The sequence below is a fragment of the Cryptotermes secundus genome, unplaced genomic scaffold (genome assembly GCF_002891405.2).
Source record: "Cryptotermes secundus unplaced genomic scaffold, Csec_1.0 scaffold33, whole genome shotgun sequence".
Lineage (NCBI taxonomy): Eukaryota > Metazoa > Arthropoda > Insecta > Blattodea > Kalotermitidae > Cryptotermes > Cryptotermes secundus.
The window spans coordinates 1,972,726-1,998,821 of NW_019727088.1; the positions used below are offsets into that span (position 1 = coordinate 1,972,726).

Genomic DNA, 26,096 nt, shown 5'->3' on the forward strand with positions numbered 1-26,096 from the left:
AGCAAAACTTCATTTTGCTTTCATCCCTCTTTCAATTCGATGTTGAAAGATAAGGAACTGGATCTCCATGTACCACGTATATATAAATCTGACATTAGAATTTATGATGACATATTATGTTTGTTTGTGTGTATTGTGCTGCATATTCAATTTGATGACATATATTTCTTTATGTGTATTGTGCTGTGTATTCAATTTATAAAATGTTAAAATGAGGAAACGCATAAGGTGAGTCAATAAAATGTGCTCCAGCATCTGCATAAAAGAAGACATCGATTGTCATCATGAAGAACTGCACAAGGTAAGTCAAAATTGCTGCAGCTTCAGCAACGGAGAAGACAACGTTTGTCATCAGAATGAAACTCATCAGGTGAGATGATAATATAAGGGTTTTACATCGTTACTTCTCTACGATTATATGTCACGTCGCCGATTGTTGTCGGAGTTTGGATTTTACGCGTCAAAAAACTTAATTGCCGTAAACAGTCATTTCTCTGTGGAAAAGAATATGTTGTATTCGGTTTAAATTGCGTATATTAACGTTGGCTAGTTGTGTAAATAGCCGCCAGGCTGTGCGACACATGATAAAATTTCATTTTATGATGACGTATTCTTTCCATGCGCCGGAACATTTCCCATTGCACCGTGTTCTTGTGTTTTCGTTTCGTGTTGAAAGGAGCCTTTTTCTAACGCGATTTTTTTTTAATTCGCTTAGTGGGGGTGGAGTCCAACTGGGTCCACTCGTCACGGCGGCCACTGATTGGCCTATTGTAGCTTGCCCCGGGTGATTATGATGGAGAATTTGGTAGAATAAAAATTGGCAGGGGAAACCGAAGTATTCGGAGAAAACCCGCCCCAGGGACTAACTTCTTGAGCTATGACGCCGCCTTTCTAACGTGATAAATGTGAGTCGATTTTTCGAGAGAATCCGTCGGGGTTTTTTTTTTTTTTCGACGAGTGCTCAAGACTTGAATGAAAACGGAAAGTTTTGTTTCGTTGCTTTTATTTCTACACCAAACGGCGTTTCAGTTTAATCATGACATCCGCCTTCCACGATCGAAGATATTGAAACGTACAGCATATTGTCTGAAGAATTTTATTTTTAAAAGAAGATGTGTTACAGAAGAGATGACAAGAGTACCAGCAGCAGAGGTAAGCTTGTGTGTTCATTCTGTTAATACAAATTCTGTTTGCTGGTGTTCATACTGAAGTTTTTCTTTTGTTTGTTTCTTTTGTTTCAGGTCCCCGCTCATATCCTGTGCCTCAACGTGGCGAGCGGGTGAAACAAAGAACGGTGCATCTCCGAAACTGAAAACATTGTTACAGTAATTCGCAATCTTCCTTGACAATTCCTACATGCCTGTTAGTTTCTTCGTGTTTGTCTGTCGGTCTTTTCATTTTCACTGTGCTGATTTTTAAAAATTTGGTAATTTAAATAATTTTTAGCTACGCAACTACCGGTTTACACTCAGCTCAGTTCAATTCAGTATGAACGTAAATACATTATAGTACATACATATACAGCGTGTCCCAGAATAATGTACCTGCAAGTCTTTTCTCTGGGCACTAAGGGCCGACATTTTGAATATCTCCAATAAGAACTGCCTGATTGCATTTCCGTACTATAATTTCCGCTTTTTATTATCGTTTCTTGATATTCATGTGGGCGAAACAGTCGTTTTTAGGGGCGTAGCTCACCTTAGAAGATTCTGCCAGATTGCATCGTGTTATCATTCCTTTGGATTTCGCAGAGTTTTTTACAGAACAGAGTTGTCATATGTAGTGACTGGATAACAGTTTTTATCAGGTCAACATTAAACATGCTATTTTGCTTATGCGTGACGTCAGCGTGTTGTAAATATAACAACCCCCCAAAAGATTTTCCAAGGGGAGGGGCAGGCAAAATATTTGCTCACAAACACGTTTAAACCGTTTAAGAATGCTTTTGCTAACTTACAAGATGTTGGTATATTGGCAATGGCTGTAAAGTGACAAGATTATCAAGTTCATGGCGATAACAGGACTTGGGACAAGAATTTTGATGGTGCTCAATTAAATACTTTTATCGTTTTAATGCTAGTGATTTTCTCGAAATGACGTGTTACTTGCAAACGTTATACAGAGTGAATCGTATAGAACCGGCCCGATGAATTTGCTAATAATTCCGCAGGTGATGCATATAACCGCTCACAATTACGACATATTAATCCGTGGGCCGTGCTGAGTCGAATGGTGTGCGCATGATCCGGCAAGTGGCAGCCCTTATGCGGCAAGTTCAAGGACCGTCAAGGACAATGCCGAAACGTGTCTGCAGTGGGCAGGCGACAGTCATGGAGGGTCATGGAGCACCCTTTTGAACAGCGAGTGTTTCTAATGCCTACTTGAAAACGGCGGACACTTTCAACACCTGCTCTGATCACGGCACACAATCCAAGATAAGATATGTGTAAATTACTTTAATATCTGAATGGTATATTTTATATTACATCTCATTTCGTCGGGCCGGTTCTATATGAATCATCCTGTATAATAGTTGTGTGTATAGTCCATTCATCCTTGTGACCTTTATACAGTAACTCATTTTCTCATCTGAGTACTTGTTGTAAACACTGCAAAATATGTTCAAGTGTATCAGTAATGAGGGGCTTAAAATCAACTTACGTAGACGGAACCGTACACAGTCACACTAATATATGAACATGGATAAAATCTCATCAAAATCTGTCAGAGAACCACAGTTACACGTAAATGCTAATGCATGCAGTAACACGTCCCTTAAAAATGAGAAACTAGACCAGAATAAAATAAAATCTTTATAAAATTTTGTATTGGTCTGTGAAACGCAGTTTGGTTAACATAGGCAAGGCAGTGTGATATTGCAGACATACAGATGGACGTGATGAAACTAATAGGTAGACTGAACGCACTAAAGGTGTGTGATTATCATTCAGTGCTCATTGCACTGCATTCTGCCGCCTATGTAAAGAATGTCAAATGTTAACTTTTGTCGGTGTCCACTTGCAAAATGTTATAGTGAATGTCCAAAATGTACTGAAACAAAGAACACCGTAACAGTGCAGACCTCTGACGTGAAATCATGTGCTTCGTTTCAAGTCAGTTTTTTCAGACCACATAGCTTATAATTTGAAACTATGGGGAATGCATCGTTCTTTGGCTAAACAGGATAAATGCCAAACTTAATTGCTTCCTTGTAAATATATTCATAGTGCATGGCCATCACTATTGAGTATTCAGTTGTTCAAGAAGTTCTCTCTTTATAGAACCTGCAAGATCCTCGTTCATCACCAAATCCCTCCATTTCATTCTACAAGTCCAGGAATATTAAAATAATTCTTGCATGAAACATGTCACATGTGCAGTGATGGTGACTCAGTGGCCTTCCATTTACATGACAGGCCCACTTCGTAACATTCCATGTTATGGTGAAGCCAGATTGTTAAGTAAACATAGATTTGGGTAAAAAAGGTAAACTTATCCCTGTGTTTAAGTAATTAAGCACTGCGCAATGAAGATGTACAGGAGAGTGGATGTATGGATCCACGTTTTCTTGACCTTGGCACTAGTTGGAGATGAGTGGCCAGTTTCACGCCCCGGCTGCTTTACCCCCGGGGAAAGAGCACCCGGTACCCATTGGATAGGAGGCTGGGTGGACCCCAGAGCCGGTTTAGATGACAGAAAAGTTAAAATTCTTGACCCCACCACCTATAATCTATAACTCAAGTGATAAGAATTGTCATGATATGGATCCATATTTATACAACTTCTTACGTAACTTCCTCAGAGTCAGAAGATATTTCACCCATATACAAAACAGTGGGTAGAAGTATACTTTCTGAAGAATAAATGGTATGTTATTTATTGGCTTCTGTTATGTTATGATCGTGTACTGTAATATCAAACAAAACAGTCATGCATAACAGTTCTAATGTGTCTCCAGGAGAAAGTAGATTGTTGACCCACTGACAGATCTGCTGTCCTTGGGGTTGGGGCTGTGAAAGTCCCTGTGTAATTTAGAGAAAGTTACACTCTTTATACTGGTTTGAGTAGTTTGCAACATGATGCTCGATTTAATGTGTCCTGATATACTTTCGGGAATAGTGCTATGATCCTAGTGTCACAGTGTGGAACATGTTTGAATGCAGTAGTGTACCCCAACAGTTGAACTGCATACGAAGAGAAATGTGTACATTTCTATACAATAACTAGGTAAAGTTAATTGAAACAAATTAATTTCAGATCTTGAAGAAAACAATGTAAGAAATCTTGATTGTAGCATGATATAAAATTGTAAAAGTCTCTGTAATATAGCAAGCAGAAATTGACATACAGAGATCAGCAGTGTGGGAAATGCTGTCACCAATACAGTTCTATTAGATTCAGACAAATAAAATTTTATGTCTTGGAAGTACATACTTATACTACTTATAAATACTTCATGCATTCAAATCTTGCAGATTGAGGGCAGTTGAAATTCAAAGTAATGAAGGTTACAATGCATAAAGACTTGTCAGCCTTTGTTCAGGAGTTACACAGTGTAGTTTGGAGTTATGACACAGCACAATTCTTTATTAATCAGTTTCAGGAATGAGAAAAGCTATAAATATAGGCAGGTAGAAGATTTCTGCTTCAGTGTGTGGGTACAAATTTTCCTTTTACTTTGCATACAGCCCAATTTAAGAATTAAATTTTGTGTTAGGGCTCTGTTAATATAAAATAAAAATGCGTTTCTGATGATAAGACCTCACTTTATGGATTTTTGCTTTCTTTCCCCTTCATTACAAAAATAAATATGATAATATGAACTTATGGCCTATCTTACATTTTAGCAGATTGTGACAATCACAGTGTTGGGTCATCCCAAGACTTCATTGATTCGTTATCAATGACAGATGTGACAGGTATAGCATAAGCAGAATTCTCCTGCTATATTCTGGCTGTCCTTTTGGTTCATAGTGCTCATGTTTATCTTTTTGGCAGTTGTGTAACAAAATTAAGTGTTAGGTAATTCCAACTTCGGTGTTATCAGACTTTGATAAGATTTTGCTTTGTAATGTAAGAGCATATTTTGTATAGAAATGCTGCAGGAGAAATGCAGCCCACAGTCTGTCTTGTGCTTCCAACGGAGCTACTGCTGTCATAATGCCTAAACAACTGAGCAGTGTTACATTTCACAATGGACAGAAGATGCCCATTGTAGGCCTTGGAACCTGGCAGGTGAGTCACTCTAACAACATTTTGGAATTCTAACATTAGCTACACTTAGAAAATAAAGATTTGCAAAAGGTGTGCCCATGCATTTTCTCATAACCTAGAAATCAGATTATATATTTTGGTCTTTTGGATTATCACACCATCTAGCCTACTAATTGGTTACCAACATTTTGGACGAACATGTTGCCTCCATCTTAAGGGATGAAGATGGAAGCAGTGTGTTCTTTTGAAACATTCTCATTATCATCATTATCAGGATGAAGAAGTCAAAGAGGATGTGATGAGTGGGACATATAGCACACATGAGAGTCATCAGAAAGATATACAAAATTTTGGTTGAAAAATTTGAAGGGAAGAGAACTTGAATCAGATGGGCAGAGAATGGAGCATAATAATGTAGGATCTGATGTTCTCACAGTGGTGATTAAAGAGCTCTGTTTGCTACTTACTTCATGTTGGTTTCCTGCCTGGCTTATTCTTCAACCCTGAAGATGGAAGCAACATGTTCCTCTGAAATATCGGTTGACTTTCAACGGATTACACAGTGTTATGTTCCAGAGTTCTCTTCTGGAGAACAATAATGCTACAGAATGCAAATCTGACGGGTCTCATCAGAAATAGTTACCATGCAAACATCAGTTAATTTGAAAAACAGGAAAAAAAAATATGTTTTCTGCAATTGATAGGCTCAGGAAGAAATAATTTGCTGAAAACGTTGACTGAAACACAAAATTTCAGTCACAGAAACTATTAAAAAACCTACTGATCCACTGAAAAGTACTTACAGTGTCTTAAATTGAAAACATACATGATTTACTTTCACTGTCCCCATTGTGTAATATGTATATTTTGATTTTAAGGAGGAAATTTAAGATATACATTTTTCCATGCCATACAGAAAATGTTGAATTCAGATTCACCATATACCAAATAAACTAAATATGGGCCAGCCTCTGCCATCCATAAATATGTGGCTTCTAACAACACAAACTTCATGTACTGTATTTAGCAGCGCACAAAACAATACAAAGTAGATGTACTATGTTCATACCTTCACTACGGTCTCTCTCAGCTTATGTTTGCCAGTTCTGACTGAAACAAAGATGGCAGAATGGCTGGTGCATTATCAATTGGCTCAAAGCAACAAGAAGTTGGTCACAGACAAGTTGCAGGTCATGTCAGAGGTGAAGCCACAAGCAGGAACTGAGATTATGTACTGTCTGCCAGTCATGCTTGCTGCCTGATAAATAATTCAATATCATGGAATGATTAGTGGAAGAAGGCAACATAAATTTTTCATACACAATTTATACACTGCTGCATTGACATCAAGATACACCTTCCCTCTAAATTCAGCATAAACCCTATTGTTTACTGTACCATGTTTCAACATAAACCTGTCAGCAAGAAGCAAGAGAGGTCTGGTATTTTGGAACTGCATGGTACAGGGAGCAGTTAATAGTTACTGAGCTGGTCAAGAAATATAATGTTTTCAAAATTACAGAAGCCTGCAACTAGACCATATCCTGGCTCAGTTTAATCCATTTCACCTCATCTGTAACCACTTCTCTAAGATATATGTATTTTACTACATTTCTCCCATTAATGCTTAGGCCTTCAGTTGTGGTTCTTTAACCAAAATGACAAAAGATTTGGCGCCGATTTATAACATATATTACTTAAATTTAGTTCTTTACTTGAAGAGCTTTAGGAATTCATAATAACAAAGAACACCTACTGTAGCAACCATCATGGTAATGACTTTTGATATTTCTCAGCCGTGGATATAGTCTAGTTTGAGAACTGAGATACTCCAACATATTTTCCTGCTCCCACATAACGAGGATGAAGGAGGGCGAGTAGGAGGAGACAGTGTTTGCATAATTGCTTTTGACTTTCAGTCTGCACCTGAAGAAGTTACTGCTGCAGTTGATGTTGCCTTGGAGCTGGGGTACAGGCATATTGATACAGCCTACATGTACCAGAATGAAGCAGCGATTGGAAAAACTCTGAAGAAGTGGTTTGCCTCAGGCAAACTCAAGAGAGAGGACATCTTCATTGTGACGAAGGTAGGTAATACAGAGAAATGAACTTATTCACTGCCATAACCATCCAGTAAATCATTGCTCTGTTCTACTCTGTAACATCATTAACCCATCATTATACTTACTCTGAGCAAGATGAATCCAGCTCATCATCATATCAAATTTCCTTGACATCAGGTATAGTTCTTTTACTTTGAAAAATATAAGTATATGAAATACAGTTTTCCACACTGCTGTATTAAATGAGGGGGAGGGGTAAATATTTGCCTTGCAAGTGATTTTTTGCACTTCTGTGTAAAATCAGATTCTGTTACAGATCAACCAGTCATAGAATAAAACCAAATTACATAATATTTAACAAAAATCAGATGGTAAGGCAGGTGATATGCAGCTATTACAGTCCTGTAGAAGAAACTCCTACTTAATGCAATAAATTTACTTTTTAGTGTCCTGAAGGCTAATGGGTCATTAATAGTATTCATGTGTTTGTGTCTCTATATCACTTCCCAAGTGTAAATAATTGTACCTGTTGACTGATCTTCATTAAACCTGATATGAATGCCACTGCAAGCTTGTGGTGTCATCACTATATATATGTGTGTGCCTGTGTGTCTCCTCCAAAATACTACATGAAATAATACAAAGATATTCATTAAGACTAATGTAAGGGCCAAGTAAAATCTGTATTAGTCTTCTATTTGAGAACTATAACCAATGAACCATTGTAGACGTAAATTATTATGGTTTTATTATAGTTGCATTAAGCTCACTCTGTTCTATAAACAGAAACTTTCTCTTCCAGCTTCCACCTATAGGAAATCGTGCAGAATCCGTTGAAAGGTTCCTAACAAAATCACTGGAAGCTCTGCAGCTTGACTATGTTGACTTGTATCTTATCCATATCCCTACTGGATTTCAAGAAATAGGAGACAGTTTGTGGCCAACAGATGAAACTGGTGCAATAGCTGTTGATCCATCAACTGACCTTATCAGCTTGTGGAAGGTAATAATTAAGTGTAGCAGGAATTATGGTCTTTTGGCTTTTGTGGCCTGTGGACAATGTATAACCTCAGCCTCTGTGCTTTATCTCTTCCACCATTTCAAATGAACCCCAAAAGTCACCAGCTTCAGGCTACATATGAGTTAGAAGAGAGAATTGTACTGATATTAATAAGTCTTATGGTGAAAATAATGGTGGGGTATGGAGCACGGTGATATTCAATGGGAAGGGGCCAAACCATGTAGTTAAGAAGAAGGGTTACAGGAAAAGAAGTGATACCATATTTTGCTAAGTTTTTGTCCATGTTAACAGTTTATTTCATGGAAAAGTTTGATAATTTCAGTGGCTTCCCTAATGATGCAGAGATGTTAACTTTAGCTTAATTGAAGTTGGTCCTGTGTTTGGCCCTGGTGGAATGTTCAGCTCCATTCACTTATTACATAAGCCTCTTATATTATTTTTAAAGAAACAGTCCCTGAAAACATCTAGTTTGGGAATAGAGCATTGTGCTTTTCAACTCCAGTATATGAATAACAAGGTGTGAAATTTAATGACTTCTTCTACATATTCATAATACTTATTATCATCCAGCCAAACAGCAGATATTATGCTCCTCATTTATATTCTTCATTTTCTGCATGACTTTGGTGATCCTGAGGGGTCAACTTCTAAAAGTAATTCCCAGGATACACTTTTAAACACATACATAATCAGCCCTTTGTCAACCTTGCAATTTTTAATCAGTCTACAGTTCATTCTACACAATATAACCTCAGAAGTGGCTCAAAATTTGCCAAGAATAGTTAAATAAGCTATAAGGTAAGAACAGGGATTCCAATTGATATCGCAGGTTGGTTCAAGTGGTAATGCTTCTGATTTCTATTCTGGAGGTTCCCAATTTGAATCTCAGCCAAGTCACCAACTGTCCTGACATGTTCATTAAATAAACCATGAAAAAATCTTGATGCTTTATACGGAGCACCTCCAGCCTTGGACACTGGTTGACATGCAGATAAACATACAGACTGAAAATAGAGTCTGCCACATATGCTGAGAGAGAATCTGCCCACTTGAAACACTTACCTATACAGAATGTGATTTTTCACCAGATGATAAAATAGTGTTATGTGATGTCCACACATATTAACCACTGATGTAATAAATTTTGACACATGCCAAAGCAGTGCTGTCCAACTTTCTTATGTACTCGGGCACAAATCACTGATGCTTATGGCCACCACAGACTACTACTGCTGCTGCTACTACTACTACTACTACTACTACTACTAATAATAATAATAATAATAATAACAACTTTAATAAAAAGCAATCCTGTGCCAAAGTGTCTATTTTTACACTTCCAATCTGGATTTTTACTTGTGACATTTCCAGATTTGAAAAATTGCTATAAAATTTCTGCTTTAAGCTTTTACAGAGAATCAAAAATTCTGCTGCAAGCATTTGCAGAGAATGAAAATACTAAAATTGTTTTGGCACAGTAAACTGACACCAGTATGTAAATAATAGTTTGTAGTTCTTCTTTAAATGTTAAACAGAGGAAGAAAGGGTATTTGTCAATACTTTCAGCCAGACAGTATTCACTGCACTGCAGAAAATTTAGTTCAGGATCTATGAGTTGAAAAAAAAAGGTAAAAATATCCCTGTGCCTAATTAATTAAGCACTAAGCCTGAAGGCATGTATGGGAATGGATGTATAGATCCACTCCCCCATATGCCTTTATAATAATCAGAAGAGGTCTTTAAATGTGAAGTTTTGTTCAGACTTCAATTTATATGATGTTTATCTGTGGGGAAATTTTGAAGGAGAAAGTTTATAGAAAGAAGCTGCTAACTTTGAGGCCTTACAATTCATAATTAGAATTGTACTCTGTAGATCAAAAGGGTGATTTTCATTATTTGTTACGTTATAGATACACGTATATGCTCGGATATTAAAGGACGAATGTTTCAGACACTGAAAGATCCCCACTTAGCACATGCATCAGGCTCTATTTTTCTTCTTTATGGCTTACCTGTGTGCCAACCTATGCAAATATTGTGATAATTTCATAAGAACTTCCTGGGGATATTTTCATCATATATGTAGTGGGTGTACATAAAGAAACCTGATTTACTGTTACAAGCATTCTGTGGTTATTAGATTCATAAATGGCTCTCATAACACATTTGTTAAGTAGATGCACAGTAGTTGTCATGTTAGGAAGTCTTTCAAAATATATTTTTGTGTTAATAAAATGCTTCTTTTTGTTATAGGATACTTTATAATCTATTCATATAACCATCAAGCTGATTTTGTTAGGAAATTAATTAGGTAAATATGTTCTATGCTGAATAAATTGGCAAGCTTTGGAAATAAGTAGGACATATTTAGAATACTTTTTAATTTTGTAATTTTTAACAGACAATGTAGGGTAGGTCTTCATTTTCTCCGGTCTCTTCTAAATAAAGGGAAAATAAGTATGCCTTGATGTTAGAACGGGTGCACTGTGCTAAGTAAATGATGGTTATGTGCGAGTGTTATATGTCTGAATGTGAGCCACAGTTTATTTTGAATGTAATGCTGAAATCGCTCCCTGAGAGAAAGTACACGAGCAGAGTTTGATAGGGCAATGAAAGGTAATACTATCCTAATGATGTGTGAAGAATCCAAGGAAAATCACAGAAACAACTCAGGATAAGAGGTCTGAGGTAGTGCTGGACACCAGGCATCTCACCAATGATTTTCTCTGCATCCTGTTCTGAAATACTGTAGACAGTGGTCATGGCAAATGGAGCAGAGGGCAGATATCACCTTGTCCAAGAACAAGTATGTTCTTTACCCCGCACTTTGAAATGCAAATGCTACTGATATTAAAGAAGTTTTTGAACACAGGTGAATTCTTGTGCCTTTTTTCTTTCCTAAACAAATAGCTTAATGGTGGGGCAGCATATGATTGGTTAGCACCCGTACCTCATATCTGCGAAGAATGGGGTTTAAATTTCAGCCTGGAGACTGGCTATTCTGATTGAGTGCATTTACTATTTTCCTAAGCCCCTGCTGGCAAATGTTTGGATAATACATTGATTTTAAGGGCACAGCGGCTTTGTTCCACGTCCTTCTGAATCCATTATTCAGTAACCATTCTATCATTTGATGCTATATAATCTTAGTAAGAGAAAGTATTGCCGAATAAGTCAAAACTAATAATAAAGCTTTCCTCACTTAGTATTAGTTTGTAAGTACTTATGGGAATATATGCATATACTCTGGTATGGTTACTCAGTTTTGCACATTACCTTCCAGTCAATGGAGACACAAGTGGATGCTGGAAGAACTCGTTCTATTGGGCTTTCCAACTTCAACTCTCGTCAAATTGCCCGCATTGTAAAAGCAGCTCGAATACAGCCTGCAAATCTGCAAGTAGAGCTCAATGTGTACTTCCAGCAGAGAGAGTTGGTAGCATTTTGCAGGGCACTTGACATCACAGTATGTGCTTATGCTCCTCTTGGGAGCCCTGGATTACCCATTATCTTTAAAGCCAGAGGGCAAGCATTACCAGAAAGGTAAACACACTGCCAGTCACAACCTGTGAGAAAATTCCCGCCTTTCTAACATGATTCCTCAATTCTTCATCCAGATGAACCCTGCAACACTTTCTGCTTCTGGTCCCTGCTGTTGCAATAGTTCCTGCTGTTAAAACAGAATTCAGAATTGACATGGACTTCAGCTCCATTCTTCAGTTTTCTCTTTCCTTATGTAACTGACCAACTGGAAATTTCCACATTAGATTTAGTTGATCTTTTTATCTTTATGAACACCTTCTTGATGTTTGATCATTGGATGGCTTGAATGTGTCTGTTTTTAGCTCTTACTGAGCTTGCTCAATGGTAGGAGTATCTCTTTATTTGTAGGTGCATTAACAATATAGAACAAAAGGTAAGTGCAGTAGGCAACAAGGTAGTCATGACAGGTGAGACAAGAGGCAAGGTAATTCAGAAACATTGGCAGTTACCCACAGATATCTTCTTTACTGCCTCTTATGAATACTTTATTAAACAGTACTTTTTATTAAATCAGATTTTAAAAATAACCTACACATTCCAATACTGTAAATTGTTTGAATGCTGTATTACTATTTTCCTGTGATGTTCAATTTGAAATGACACCATGCACTTCTGTATATGTGCTGTGTTCAAAATCTGGTCAAAATGCCCAGCTTTTCAGCAGAGATCTCTCTTGCCTCTAGAATTTTCCTACCTTCTTCCAGTCTTCATTTTTAAGAACCTTGGGACTTAATTGACACAGGTACCCAAATGCCACAATTGGTCACAAAATCACTGCTGTCACCTTCTGAAGGATGAACTCTTGATAATGCGAATATATGCATTTCTATCAAATGTGTGACACAGTAAAAGGGCCATGTGAGTTGACTTTCTGACTCTTTTCGAACCAAATACCTGTGACTCCAGAATAAACATTTGCGACCTACTGGTGACAGATAGCTGTACCAGGTAATTTGCTATAATGGAATGTGCTGGGATTCCAACCAGGTATACAGTAGGAAATTAGCAAGAGCATCTGGCCATTTATAAGGTGCGACAATTTAATTCCCAGAAGGGCCCTGTGAAAGTAAAATTTGCTTAACTATACACTAGCAGTTGCTATCACTTTCAAAATACTCTCCTTGTGCAGCTATGCACTTTGTGAGACGATGGTGCCACTGCTGGAAACAGTCTTGAAAAGTGTTTTCTGGAATATCTCACAGTAATGTCACATTATGTTGGATGTCAGGAATGTCAGCAAATCTTTGTCCCTTCAGGACATTTTTTAATTTTGGAAAGAGCCAAAAACCACATGGGGCTAAGTCAGGTGAATAAGGTAGATGGTCCATTTTTGTAATGGATTTCTTAGCCAGGAACTTGTAAACTCTTAAGACATCATGTGCAGGGGCATTGTCATGGTAAAGAATTTGCTTGTCAAGCGAGAGTTTGGGTTTTTCGTCTGAACAGATTCCCATAAACTTGTCAGCACTTCCAAATAACACTTGATTCACCATTTGTCTGTACTCTAGCCACATTTGCATCTGTCCTTTGCATTTTTGGTTGCCTGCTTCTTGAGTTATCTTGCACATCTTCTCACTTTTCTTGAACTGCCTATGCCATTCAGAAACACTCTGTTACCTCATGGCATATTCACCATAAGCCACTCTTTATAGGGATAACGTTTTGCTATCACTTTTACCAATCTTCACACAATTGATGTTTATCCTCTGCTCACTCATTTCTCCCCAACACTATATAACAGCCATGTACTACTTCCTCTGCTGCTTGGGAACGAAGTACTCAATTGGTGTATGGCACATGTAAATACTAGTCAGAACATGTGCAAATGTACTTAGCTGCATGAGTTTGTCTGACTCAACATCCCAGCAAAACACTGCAGCTATTCCAACAATTAAATTGTCAGACCTTGTACACTTACCTCAGTTTCCAGTAATCAGTCCGTATTTGAACACTGTAGTGCCCTGAATATGCAAGAAGCTGAAGAATAGGAAATGTTAGTAAGATTTCCCTGTTCTCAGTTTATTGATATGTAGGAAAATGTCCCACTTGCAGGATTATATATATTACTTGTTGCAGTGCTAAGTTTGATCCTCTGACGGATCCTGTGGTACGTCAAATAGCAGAACATCATAAGAAGACTCCAGCACAAGTGTTGTTACGTCACTGTATGCAAAGAGATATTGTAGTCATTCCTAAAAGTACGAATGCTGCTCGTATCAAGGAGAACTTCCAGGTAATAACGGGGGTTTATAAACTAACCAGCAGTGGAATTGGGAAGCATTACAGACTATGATGAACTTTACTCCAAGTTAGAAATTTCAATAAATGGTTGTAGAACATAGTTTATGGTACAGTGTCTTCCTCCACTGATTTGGCGATAGATGTAAGAGTTGTATATGAGGGAGGGGAGATGGATAGAAAATAAGTTCATTCACTCTTACCTACAAGTGAAGATGTCACTTCACTCACTGAATCCTTGTTGCTGTCATGGTGAAACACTGAATGAATAGGACATATGCAGAGGAATACAGCTTCATGAGGATATTATAGGTGTGAATATTGTTTAAATTACTTTAATATTCTGAACGTTTTGTCACGTGTTTGAAACATAATGTCTAGAACCTTTTTGCAGTTTCCAGACCTATTTTCCAGTGCCTTGAAAGAGACTTTTTCCATGACGTTGCATATAAAGACATATTTATGTACACATTCTTACCTACAAACGACATTTCTGCTTCAGGTCTTTGACTTTGAGTTGAGTAAAGAGGAGGTGGAAGAACTGGATTCGCTGGATAAACGATATGCTGGGCGTAGATTTTTAATGGATGCATTAGGAGGGTGAGTTTCTGAAGATTAGTAAACCACCAGATAGACAAGAGTTCCAATACAGGGGACTTCATTTATGTGGGAAAGTTAGTGTATTGTGCCATTAGCAAATGAGAACACAAAGCAGGTTTAGGTGTGTATGAGCTGGATAGTGAGAAGTGTATAGCTTACTGCAGTAGTTAGTCCTTGCACATTTCTTTGGCTTGTACCATTTGAGCTACAGTGATCTCTTCCAGCTGACAGTTCTCTACTTTGTGGTATGCTGTCCTAACATCTGGAGTTTTGTGTTTCATCTCACATTTTTGCTGTTCCCACAGAACTGCAAAGCTATTTAGTTACTGCTGGACAGAATTCAGTTTTCCATATTTTCTTGCAGAAACGTTGTTAACAACAAAAACCATTGTCAGAATTTTACTTTTACATATTTTGAGTGAAGTATTTTAATAGTGAAAAATAATGAACAAAAACTGAGATTTAGAGGAAATTCAAATTTTGAAATATTTAGTGTGTGTATTTACTATTTTAATATCCTGTACCTCTAGCTGGAAGTGAACACAAGAAGTGGAGGGCACAAAAGATTTAGATTTAATGTCTCAATACTTTGAGAATACCAGTCAGAGTTAGGTAATGTCAAAATTATTAGTTTGTAATATAATTTTTATAGCATACTATAAAGTGGGGTTTTAGTCATTATGAGTAACTGACATATATTAATAATTTTATCACTGTAATTTTAATGACATTTGATGACCCAGTTGTTTTCAAGTAGTATCATCCAGCCCCCAAAAACAAACATCATGTTATTAGTAAATTTGGGTTCCCATTCATCCCATTTTTTCCTGGGACAGTCCCATTTTTTCATATAATGTCCCGCCTTCAAGTGCTCTTCTGTAATATGAATTTCTATCAATAACTCCTAGGTAACAGATGCTCTTCTCTGCAATTGATGTTTCTATAACGGTGTTAACACTCCTGGTGGCTAATCCACAAAAAACAATTTCACAAATTATTAGTTATTTGTTGGCATTATGTCTTTTTTATTCCATTTATGTTGGTAGTATTTTGATTTGCTTCCATAACAGAAGTTCCTTTTGTATCATTCTCTGCATTTCTATTAATTTTTATCGTGTCCTGTTTTTATGAAATGTCACAGATTTTATGGGATAAATGGAAAGGCCTGGTTTTGAAAAAATTATGGAAACTCTATAGTAAACTAAACTTAAGAATATATTACCTCAGTACTTCTTCATATTTACATTCATCCTGAAGTCTGAAATGTATAAGCAGAGAATTTTTGTACAATGTTCAAGAATGTGAGTTAATTGTTACTGCTGAATGTTGTGCTTTTTGCAGTCCACAAGGAAAACTGAAATGTTTCTTCTTTCAGAAGTGTTTCACGTAGATGTTGTATTTCCAGGAAATCTCGCACAGACACAGTTGCTCAAAGTTATGCTTCCCTCTGAGATCAGTTTTGATTCAGACTGTAGATTTTTAATCCCTCTAGTAAATTCATATATATTATCTTAAAATAATCCATGACAACTTCTGACTCAGTCCCTTGCAAGCATCATTTTATTCTGCAGTATACTCATCCAGTTTCTGCAGATAATACAGATATGAATCAAACAAACAGTAAGTTAAACACTAATGTTATTTATAATGATATGAATTTGTCAGATATTTTTGTAGATTTTAATTCCTTCTTTTACAGGCTTAAACATCCAGAATTCCCATTTGGAGATCCTTACTAGATCAACTCTGCAGATTTCTCTGTTATCAGTTATTACTGCAAGTAGGAACAGCCAGAGTTATTCATGGTTGGCTATGCAGTGCAGGGAACCAGCGCAGTACAGTGGCTCAATGAATAACCTCGTTTAAACATCATGATATGAAACAAAAATATGAAGTTGTGGTGTAGTGTCAGCATAGCAAGGTAGCTCTTAAAGCAATGTAGAAGAATGGTGGATATTCAATCTGTAATAATTTGTTTTCCTTGGTAATAGCAAACTAGACTGTGGTAACAGTCTGAAGGTTCAGCACTGGTGACAGTGAAGCCTGTCCCTATACATATGCAGCCATCCACCTGTTATAAAACCTATCCTTAAAATGCATATTAATTTTATCCTTCAAACTTCTCACTCTTCCAAGTGAATGTATTCCCTAATTGATATTGCTTCATTACATATTTATTGACATGTATATCCTCCTGCTGTACTGTGTTATTTAAATGCACGTGAATAAGAAATAAATTCTATGGTTCCCCTTGTTGAACAATGTTCATTTTGTCTTTAATTATGTGAGCGCTGTGCCACAGCTCTGGCAATTAGACACTGACATCTTACTGTGGAAGTGTATGTGGAATTTTTGGTGGACACAGTGGTCCTGGGGTAGGCTTTCCAGCACTGATAAGTATTTTACTAGTGCCCTGCACTCATCAGTTGCTGTCCGAGAGAAGTATGAGAGGCCTTATCTCAACCTCAGTTCTTATTCAGGACTTCATCATGACTTGGGACTTGACTGGACTGAGAGCAAATAAATTAACTTAAACTCCTTTATGAGAGCTGTTATTTACAATATTCATGAACACTGTCACAGTAATATTTTGAGGGCCTGAACAAAGCTGAAGAGTTGAATTAATAAAAGTTTTGGTTATCCTTGAAGTTGCATTCTTACAATAGTTCTGTTCTTATTAGTCTCTATTTGAGTAATTTTATATTTTGTTTCCTTTTTATACCCTCTATTATTTTCCCCTCTACTCGCCAAATTTGTAACAAATTTAAGTGCAGAAGCTGACAAAATTCAGCAGCACATGAGCAGGAGAGTGTATGCTGTTGTCTGATATCAAAATAAATTTTGTCTGTGAGTGCTGTGACCTTACAAACAGTTGAAGAATCAACTAATTTGGTACAAATGAGACTTCAGCATTGAATGAAAGAAGTAACTCTGAGGTGCAGAGAAGGGCATAGAAGTTTAAGATAAGCTTTCAAGGTAAATAAAATGAAATATCAAGATAAATGGGGAAATCATATATTTCAGATATCAGAGAACAAATTATGCAATATAATTTGTAATGGCAGAAAGCATAAATTTTGGGATATTCTGTGTGAGAAAGAAGAAGCAATGAGTGGAAATATAGAACAGGTTAAAATCTGAACCTTACAAGGGCATAATGGTTCTGCAAAGAATTGTTTCTATGCGAGTGCAACCTTTGTCACAATGAAGACATCCCCACTCTTGAGTAAGCAAGGGTCAACCCATTTCTTCAGCGTACTCCCAATATCCATTTCATTCTGATACATGAAGGGTATGTCAATGTGCCTGTACCCTAACTTCAAGGTGGCATGAATAGCAGAGGCAACTTCACCAGGTGTTGATTCAAAAAATAGAAGCATGGCTTGCAATTTAGTTTTAGTTACAGCATCTGGAAAATTATTTAATTAGGAACAACCTACCCTTTACTAGTTGCTTATTAGGGTGTTAAAATGAAGGAGAGTGGGATGGAAAGGACACGTAGTATGCAAGTGAGCTCTGAGGGATGTGTGTAATATTTTGTTGAAAAGCCAGAAGGTAAGAGACAATCACGGAGGCTTAGGCATGGATGGAAAATATTAAAATGGTTTTTGCGGGAATAGGATATAGGAATGCTGGCTGCATTAATCAGGATCAGCACAGGGGCCAGTAGCAGACTTTTGTGAGCATTGTCAAGAACTTTTGGGTGCCATAAAGTGCAGGGAATTTCTTGACTAGCTCATCTGAGCCAGTTGAGTTATTGATCTTATAATAAATCATGGCCAGTAGGCTTTTAACTCCTGTTCTAGAGTCAATAATTGAGAATACACTGAATTATCAATAGAAGGTATTGTTTTGCCCAACATCACAGGTTCACTCAAAAGTACATCCATACGTACACACATACATACACACACAATTTGTATACCTACGTTTGTTACTTAACAATGCTGTCAGTATCGGGTTATATAGCATTGGTGTTGGTGATGTTAATGAATGCTGATCAGAGTGGCCGCAGTCAAAGGCATGAATAGACTTCGCTCGCTCGAACGCTGGGGTCATGGTTTCGAATTCCTCTCAAGGGATGGGTGGCTGTGTGAGTTTATTCTGTGTTTGTGTTGTTCTGTGTGTACGAATCTGTCTGTCTATCTGTGTAAAGACCCTAATGAACCACCTCCTGATATGTATGCTTACCACTATAATTAATTTCCTTGACATGAAAGAAAGCCTGGTTTATTAGTGGGAAAAATGTTACCTGTCACTAAGAAAGACCGAAATCCACCCTCTATCTGGCCACAGATTAGGACTAAACCTATGACAAAAATATGATACACTGTCTCTCTGCATGTCCAGCCCACCTAAGTTTCTATGTTTTACCTATAAATGATCATTCTTAAGAAAGTGGAAATACGCTATGTGCAATTCTCAAGGTTTTGTCAGTATCACCCATGTTATGACGTGTTTCAGCGCCTAACGTTTTAGACCTGACCTACCAGATCACAAAATTCATGTTGTACATAAGGTTCGTATAACACGGTTGTGTGTACCATAATGGCGACGAACTCGAAATATTTCCACGCCCGTGTCTTCGCGTGGAAAGTGTCAGAAATGTAAGAGTAACTAGACCTGAGAAACATCAAAATGGTAGATAAAAGAAAGTACCGCGACTGCTAAGAATATTTCCGTATTATTATTGTCAATTACAAGAGCTCGAAATGTTTCACTTCCGCCATGATTTCTACAACACGAGCTCAATACTGCATACGGTGCATATGCCTGTCCTTATAAATGAACAGTCTGGCTTTCTAAAGATGTAACTTTGACAATAATTCAGGAAGTGTTAAGACTTCACATTACATACCTCAGGCACGCTGAAATGGAAAGCGAAGTGCCAGGCACCTTCTCTGCTCAGGTGCCATGATGCTTTGTTTTCACACTTATCTCTGTGTTCAAGCAATACAGTGGAAGCATATGTAAGAGAGTGAGGGTAGAGCCCCATGTGATTTAGGTGGAAATGGGTGATTCGTCTCATTTTAAGAATGTTAAGCCCTACGTTTTAACAGCACTCTATAATCGGCCCGGGGAAACATCTCCACTCCAGTTCGATAAGAGAGTGGGTGGATCCCAAGGACGGTCAGAATTTGGCGACAAAAACAGAATCCCTGCCCCTGCCAGGAATCTAACCCCGGCTGTCCATCCAGTAACCAGTGACCTTAATGACAGATTTTCCAGATCGTTGATGTTGTTTTGTTTGTTTTGTAATGGTGAAGATAGGTGACTCTTGTGAACACGCTAATGAACCTCCGAGTTCTATGAAACTTTGGAAATCTGACTGGCAGCGTCTATTAGCTTCTCCAAGAAGGTTCTGTTCCGTAGAATTAGCTGTTTTTATTAATGCCATAATGGAGAAATTCGGATCAGAAAAATAACCTCTGTTCTACACCATGGTGCTAGTTAATTGGAGCAGACACTAAGCTACTGGCTTGCACGAACTTATAAAGGAATTCGTCTCGCACTACCGCGTGAAGGAAATGCTTCGACGTATTGCTTATAATTCCCGCTGCTTTGGCTCGAATTCCACTTCATGTTTTTCTCGATTATTTCCTCAATCTCTGCAGTAAGTAGATGAAACTTCCCCTGTGGCTAAGCATCATGACATGAATGCGTATAGGGGGCTTCGTGATAAGTTCCACACTCTACGATCAAGAGATTCCCTACTTTCGTAGAACACGAAATATTGTTACCATGAACACAGGTGACCGTTATTGGATCTTAACCAGATGTAGTTAACTCCATTTCACACTTCAAAGCGTATTTATCCCAAAACAAATGTTAACAAATGTTTGACCTCACTGCAGGATTCTTCCCACAAAAATTCTTACAGAGTAATTCTAAATTATTGTCTGTATTTCCTTGGCTTATAAACGTAAACCCCGACAATAATTTAGAATCAGTTGTACATGCATTTATTTTATCCCAATGTATATCGAATGTCCCACCCACTTCATCATTATTTGTTCAGTCACCTTAACAATGTCTGGTCATGAACTGTAAATTCAATACAATGAAATGTTCTTAATTTTTCTGTACGAATAAGCAAGGATTATATTTTTCTTTTCCTGCTCGGGACCGCGCGACCATGAACGACTCGTAACTTTCTAGACGGAATTTCATGCTCCGGTCAAATTCCTTGGGTAACATACTAGTTCACAGAATAGCATGTTCACAAACAAGAACTTACATAAACCAGAATTCTTCCTTCCTCACCTAGTTCCTGGTTTTAATTAGCTCGGTCAGAAATGGGGTGCTGCGGCGCAGTGGGAAATAAGGATTGATGCTCTCCCTTGAATCTCCCACTTCAAGGAATATGAGCTCTGAATATGTGAATCAAGAGACAAGACTGACACCAACCCCTTGTTCCCCTAACGTAACAAAATTAGAAACGCCCTGCCCCTCTTAATGGGGGTGCAGAATTCCTGGCCACAAATCCAGAGGTCCCGGGTTCGATTCCCAGCAGTCGCAGTTTTTCTGACAAGTAGTGGGTCTGGAATGGGGTCCACTCAGCCTCGTGATGAGCCATTTCAAGGAAAAAGCGGCTCCGGTCTTGAAAACCGAGATTAACGGCCTTGTGGATCCGTTGCGCTGACCACGCGACAATACGCATTCGCAAAAATTGGAACTAACTTTGCTGCCAAGCGGCGGTCGCTCAGTCGGTACAGTTAGCTTGCGGACTACAGGCCACGAAGATCTGCCCCACTTAATGTGATAAAATATCAGTTGAAATCTACATAAATAAAAATCGTTATATGGATAAAACTATGCACTAGTGCTTTAATTGAAAGCGACAAGGAGATAAATTTTCGATTCTGATCTGACACAGTTCCTCTAATTCAACGATGAATAAGGTTCCTTATATGAATGGATTCTGAACACAGGCATATCAACGAGAAACGAAAATATCAGTACCTATCGACAACTGGAGCAGAATTACACTAGAAAAATTTATATTCTCTTTTCAGTTAAGTGTACGACAATTCTGCATAATTTTATATGTATGTGTTTATGTATGAACATGTTTATGCTGATGACGTCTGGAACACATACAGGATTGCTGGTGGTAAACTTCTTGGGAAACATGTCCATAGAAGACTGAGGGAGAGGTGTAGGTTGTGAGGATTATACATAGTTGGACAGAACTGGCTCAAGATCGTCTCCGATGACGCACTTTGATATAACCGGTCTTTAAACGCCGGTTTCCCTGCTGTAGCTTTATTATTTGTACCTGTAACTGTATGAATAGGCTTATTTATTTTTCTGTGATTACTGAAATTCATCACTTGAATAGTAGAATGATCGGATATGTGTGAATGATGAATTCGGAAGATCTAAAAGGGGACAGATCGTGGCCTATCGCAAAGTACATTATCAGCGCTTGCTTGGAAGTACTGACTAAAGCTAGGAACTATATCAGTTATGATACCAGTTCTCAGGGCCAAGTTTTGGAACTGGAGCACGAAGAATATGAAACAGTACTTTTTGATGTTAAATCATAAGAAAAAGTGAGCGACTATCGGGGTCTCCAGACAGACTGTGTGACGGGATGTAGTTAAAGCTCAAACGGAGCGACCACGTGTCTGTTTCTGGAGGCGATATATTGCGTTTTGTGAGAATGTGGCGTGGCCATCACCATCTGCACCAGTTAAGTGGACCAGCGAATCTTCTCTCCTCTCGCAATGATTTCACTCTGCTCACTGTCATTACTAGTTGGCCTTAATAGCTTGAATCTAGGTCCACGAACTTGAAAACGAATGGAATTTCTTCAGAAAACAAACCATTTTAATTAGAATTTGTTTCATATGCAACATGTAATAGACAGCTGTCGCGTTGAATCATGTTTTTTTCTTTATTGCTAGTGGGGTGGGACTAAGTCCCTTGTACTGCTGCCATTTCTGGCCTATTGTATCAGCCCCAGATGATAGGTGAGGGTGATTGTGGAGCAATTGGTGGAATGAAGAATGGCAGAGGAAACCGAAGTACTCGGAGAAAACCTGCCCCAGCGCCACTTTGTCCACCACAAATCCCACTTGACCAGACCCGGGATCGAACCCGGGCCGGAGCAAAGAGAAGCCAGCGACTAACCGCTTGAGCTATGAGGCGGCCGTGAATCATTGTTACTTCATTATGTGTTAACAGCAGCGTTAGATGAGCCACAAATACATAAATAAATCCATTAGTGTACTAGGGTACTAGTCTGGAGCTCAACAGGATGCAGGTTCGATCCCAAATATCGTCACTAATATCTGTCACTGAGAAAATATAAACAACAAATTTCTTGCCATAACCAAACGGGAGTAGGTTCAACACCAGAGACGTTAAGTAATATCAGATACCAACAGACAATCGGCAGTGCCCAATATAATGCTACATTTTATTTTCCTTTGGCGCTACAGCCCCATTTGGGCCTTGGCCTGTCTCCATGAAACTCTCCGGTTCACTTCGGTTTACTAGATTTACATTCGGTAGGACTCCTTGGGCTGGTGATCAGCTCGTCGCAAGGCCTCTACCTGTACACAAACACAGAAAAACGCACATATGCACAAAAACACTAAACATCCGTGCCATTAGTGGGATTCAGACCCATGGTCCCGGCTTAAGAGCAAGCGAAGACAGTGCATGCCTTAGACCGCTCGACTACCGTGACCGGCATAATACTGTATTATTGAGTTATAATGAAACAACCATTATCACAGATATTCATAAAACAGTGATCTAATAGAGAAACACTAGAGGCAACAATGAGAAACAACAAATGCTTACAGAACTGGAGAGGTGAGAACCGTGAATGGATGGAACTAGCCCAGCAAACGGTAAAGCTTTCCTTGTAATAGGCCGTGGAGGCCCATAGGGTTGTGAGACGTCGAGGCTTCCGCATTTTCTAGACAATCGGCACACAGATGGCGGTAAGGTTATCAGCCTTAGCGCCGGCCGCGCTTTAACCCAGGAAGATTCCTGGTACTCATTTTTGTTAGAGGCTGAGTCGATCCCAGGGCTGGAAGGATTATGATAATTGAAAAATCCAAAACCTCGTCGGGAATCAAAGCCGCGTTGTCACAAACCCGAAAATCAGAATTTAAACACTGACCGCCACAAGCCTCCCTCTTTCCTTCTCAGTGGTCCCTACCAGATCTGGGTCGCATTCAATTGAAGTCGGCCAATTCTAAAAAATTACTTAGTGCTTTTATCAACAATAAAGGAAACGGAAGTTACTTGATGTTTTAAAGAGGTGGCCATGTCTATCCTCCAGCTGTACGTGAAACTTGAAATGATTAAAAGTCGACAGATGGGATGACTCCATAGGTTGTAATGTGCACAGTCATGAGATAAACGATGGAAGTGAAAATTAATGAGAGTCCAGATTCCACGATTTGTCAGACCGACAGAAGGATGTGAAGTACAAATTATGAAGTTCTTCATTATGTACTTTCCTTCGTCCTCTTCTTATCATCTTCGGTCTAGGTCAACACTCTGTTCTCAACCGCACTCCAAATTATATTTACGTAAGTACAGATAATCAGATAAAAGTAAAAGTAAAAAAGTAAAGCTATCCCCGTACCAGGCCGTGAAGGCCCACAGGGTTGTGAGACATTGAGGGTCCCGCATTATCTAGACAATCGGCTCAAAGATGGGGGTAAGGTTATCAGCCTTAAGCAACCACGCTTTACTCCCCAGGAAAATTATTTAATTAATTCCTGCTACTCATTTCTGTTGGGGGCACGCGGTAGCATAGTTGGTTGAGGCACTATGCTATAAGCCGGAAGGTCGCGGGTGCAAGTCCCGATGAGGTCATTGGATTCTTTTCAATTGACATAATCCTTCCAGCCGCACTATGGCCCTGGGGTCAACTCAGCCTCTAACAGAAATGAGTATCAGGAATTAATCAAATAATTTTCCTGGGAAGAAAAGCGTGGCCGCTTAAGGCTGATAAACTTACCGCCATCTTTGAGCCGATTGTCTAGATAATGCGGGACCCTCAACGTCTCACAACCCTGTGGGCCTTCAGGGCCTGTTACGGGGATATCTTTACTTTTTTCTCTCTCTCTTACTCGTTTCTGTTAGAGGCTGAATCAGGCTTAATTATCTGTTCTTAAACTCTGTATGTGTAGTCGGTCTTTTCATCTTCACTGCGAGAGTTCACGATCTCTGTTTTTCGTATTCAGTGGATGCTTCTGTGTTATATTTGACTTAATTCCGTATATGTATTGCTGACATTTCTTTCGGTGTAGTATTACAGGAATATCAACACACCAAATTCGTAGTAAATACATCAAATGCTATATTAATATTCTTTGATTATAGAGTATTATATAGTAATACACAACCAGATGCAAACAATACAAATATTTTTATTGGTATCGTAAAAATGTTGGTCGTGTTCAATTTCAATGATAGCATTTGACATTTAGTGTTCTGTTTTCTTCTGATGCCTGTATTTCGTTGGTGGTCTATTCTTATCACAATCCTATCCAATGGAGATAGTATACATAATCTGAAAACATAGAAGTTTCAGGTTTTACTTCAAAACAATAGGAACTTGCTCGGTTTCTAGCTTTATGTTGAGATTATATTGTGTAGATACAAAACACAAAAATGAAAAATAAAAACTCTACTACAAATTCTGATGTAGATCTCCCAGTATCAAATTTAATCGAAGCAATTTCATTAATTTCAGAGGTGGAACATGGAATTGAAAGGACTGACACATTTTCCTCCTTATTCAGTTGTTTTTTTTTTATTTATTTCATATAACTAAATCGTGCTTCAAGTGATGACTCTGGCTTGAAGCACGATTTAGTTATATGAACAGCAACAACAGGTGTGACCAGAGTGGTTTGAATGGCTGTTGTACTGCGATGTGGAAAGCAAATGGAAAAACTACCACATTATCACTTTTCCTGGATAGTCTCTTTCCAAAAACAGAGATACCATGTATGCGAGATGGGGACAGAAGAGGATACTCTCATTTGAAGGAGAAAGCTCTAGATCACATTAAGTGGAGGAATTGTTTTGGAAGAGACTGAGGACCTGTCGTCTGACAGATTACTGATGAATGAACTAAATCGTAAAAATGCAACATATCCATATAATGAAATTCAAATCACTGATCCCGGAGTTGATGAGGTATAAGATCTTGCATCCATTGTGATCGATCAAAAATCGAGTATGATTCGATAGAGCCTGCCTTAATCGAGAGTTTCTAATGATGCGACCAACTGTTGTAAAGTATTACACGTCGTTTTGCGTGGCCTGCTCTCTGTTTAGGCTCTATATCTCCCCACCATCAATCACTTACAAGAGTGTAGTAACACAACAGAGCAAGCGAGTGTAACTGTGGTTACTGCTTGCCAGTCTAAGAGTAGATA

The 26,096-nt window shown here is 38.3% G+C and overlaps 1 protein-coding gene and 1 long non-coding RNA gene across 2 annotated transcripts in view; one reads left to right on the forward strand and one right to left on the reverse strand.

The window, feature by feature from the left end:
• Window positions 1-6,385, reverse strand: part of LOC111864266 — a 13,929-nt gene extending 7,544 nt beyond the window's left edge. Inside the window, exon 1 of the long non-coding RNA XR_002842764.2 lies at window positions 6,284-6,385. This is a non-coding gene — a long non-coding RNA (uncharacterized LOC111864266). The remainder of the gene's footprint in view (window positions 1-6,283) is intronic.
• On the forward strand, window positions 3,692-16,945 carry LOC111864265 (1,5-anhydro-D-fructose reductase). The gene is made up of 7 exons (XM_023851389.2): window positions 3,692-5,235; window positions 7,134-7,301; window positions 8,080-8,280; window positions 11,582-11,841; window positions 13,918-14,074; window positions 14,582-14,679; window positions 16,379-16,945. The coding sequence occupies exons 1-7, from the start codon at window positions 5,161-5,163 to the stop codon at window positions 16,416-16,418; spliced, it is 999 nt and encodes a 332-aa protein (XP_023707157.1). The 5' UTR covers window positions 3,692-5,160; the 3' UTR covers window positions 16,419-16,945.
• The last annotated feature ends 9,151 nt before the right edge of the window (window positions 16,946-26,096 follow it).

Bases quoted from the DNA above. Each gene is read 5' to 3' on its own strand.
- LOC111864265 (XM_023851389.2), top strand. From the start codon at position 5,161: ATGCCTAAACAACTGAGCAGTGTTACATTTCACAATGGACAGAAGATG. The intron at 5,236-7,133 runs GTGAGTCACTCT...TTTGACTTTCAG, and splicing joins TAGGCCTTGGAACCTGGCAG to TCTGCACCTGAAGAAGTTAC. The intron at 11,842-13,917 runs GTAAACACACTG...TACTTGTTGCAG, and splicing joins GGGCAAGCATTACCAGAAAG to TGCTAAGTTTGATCCTCTGA.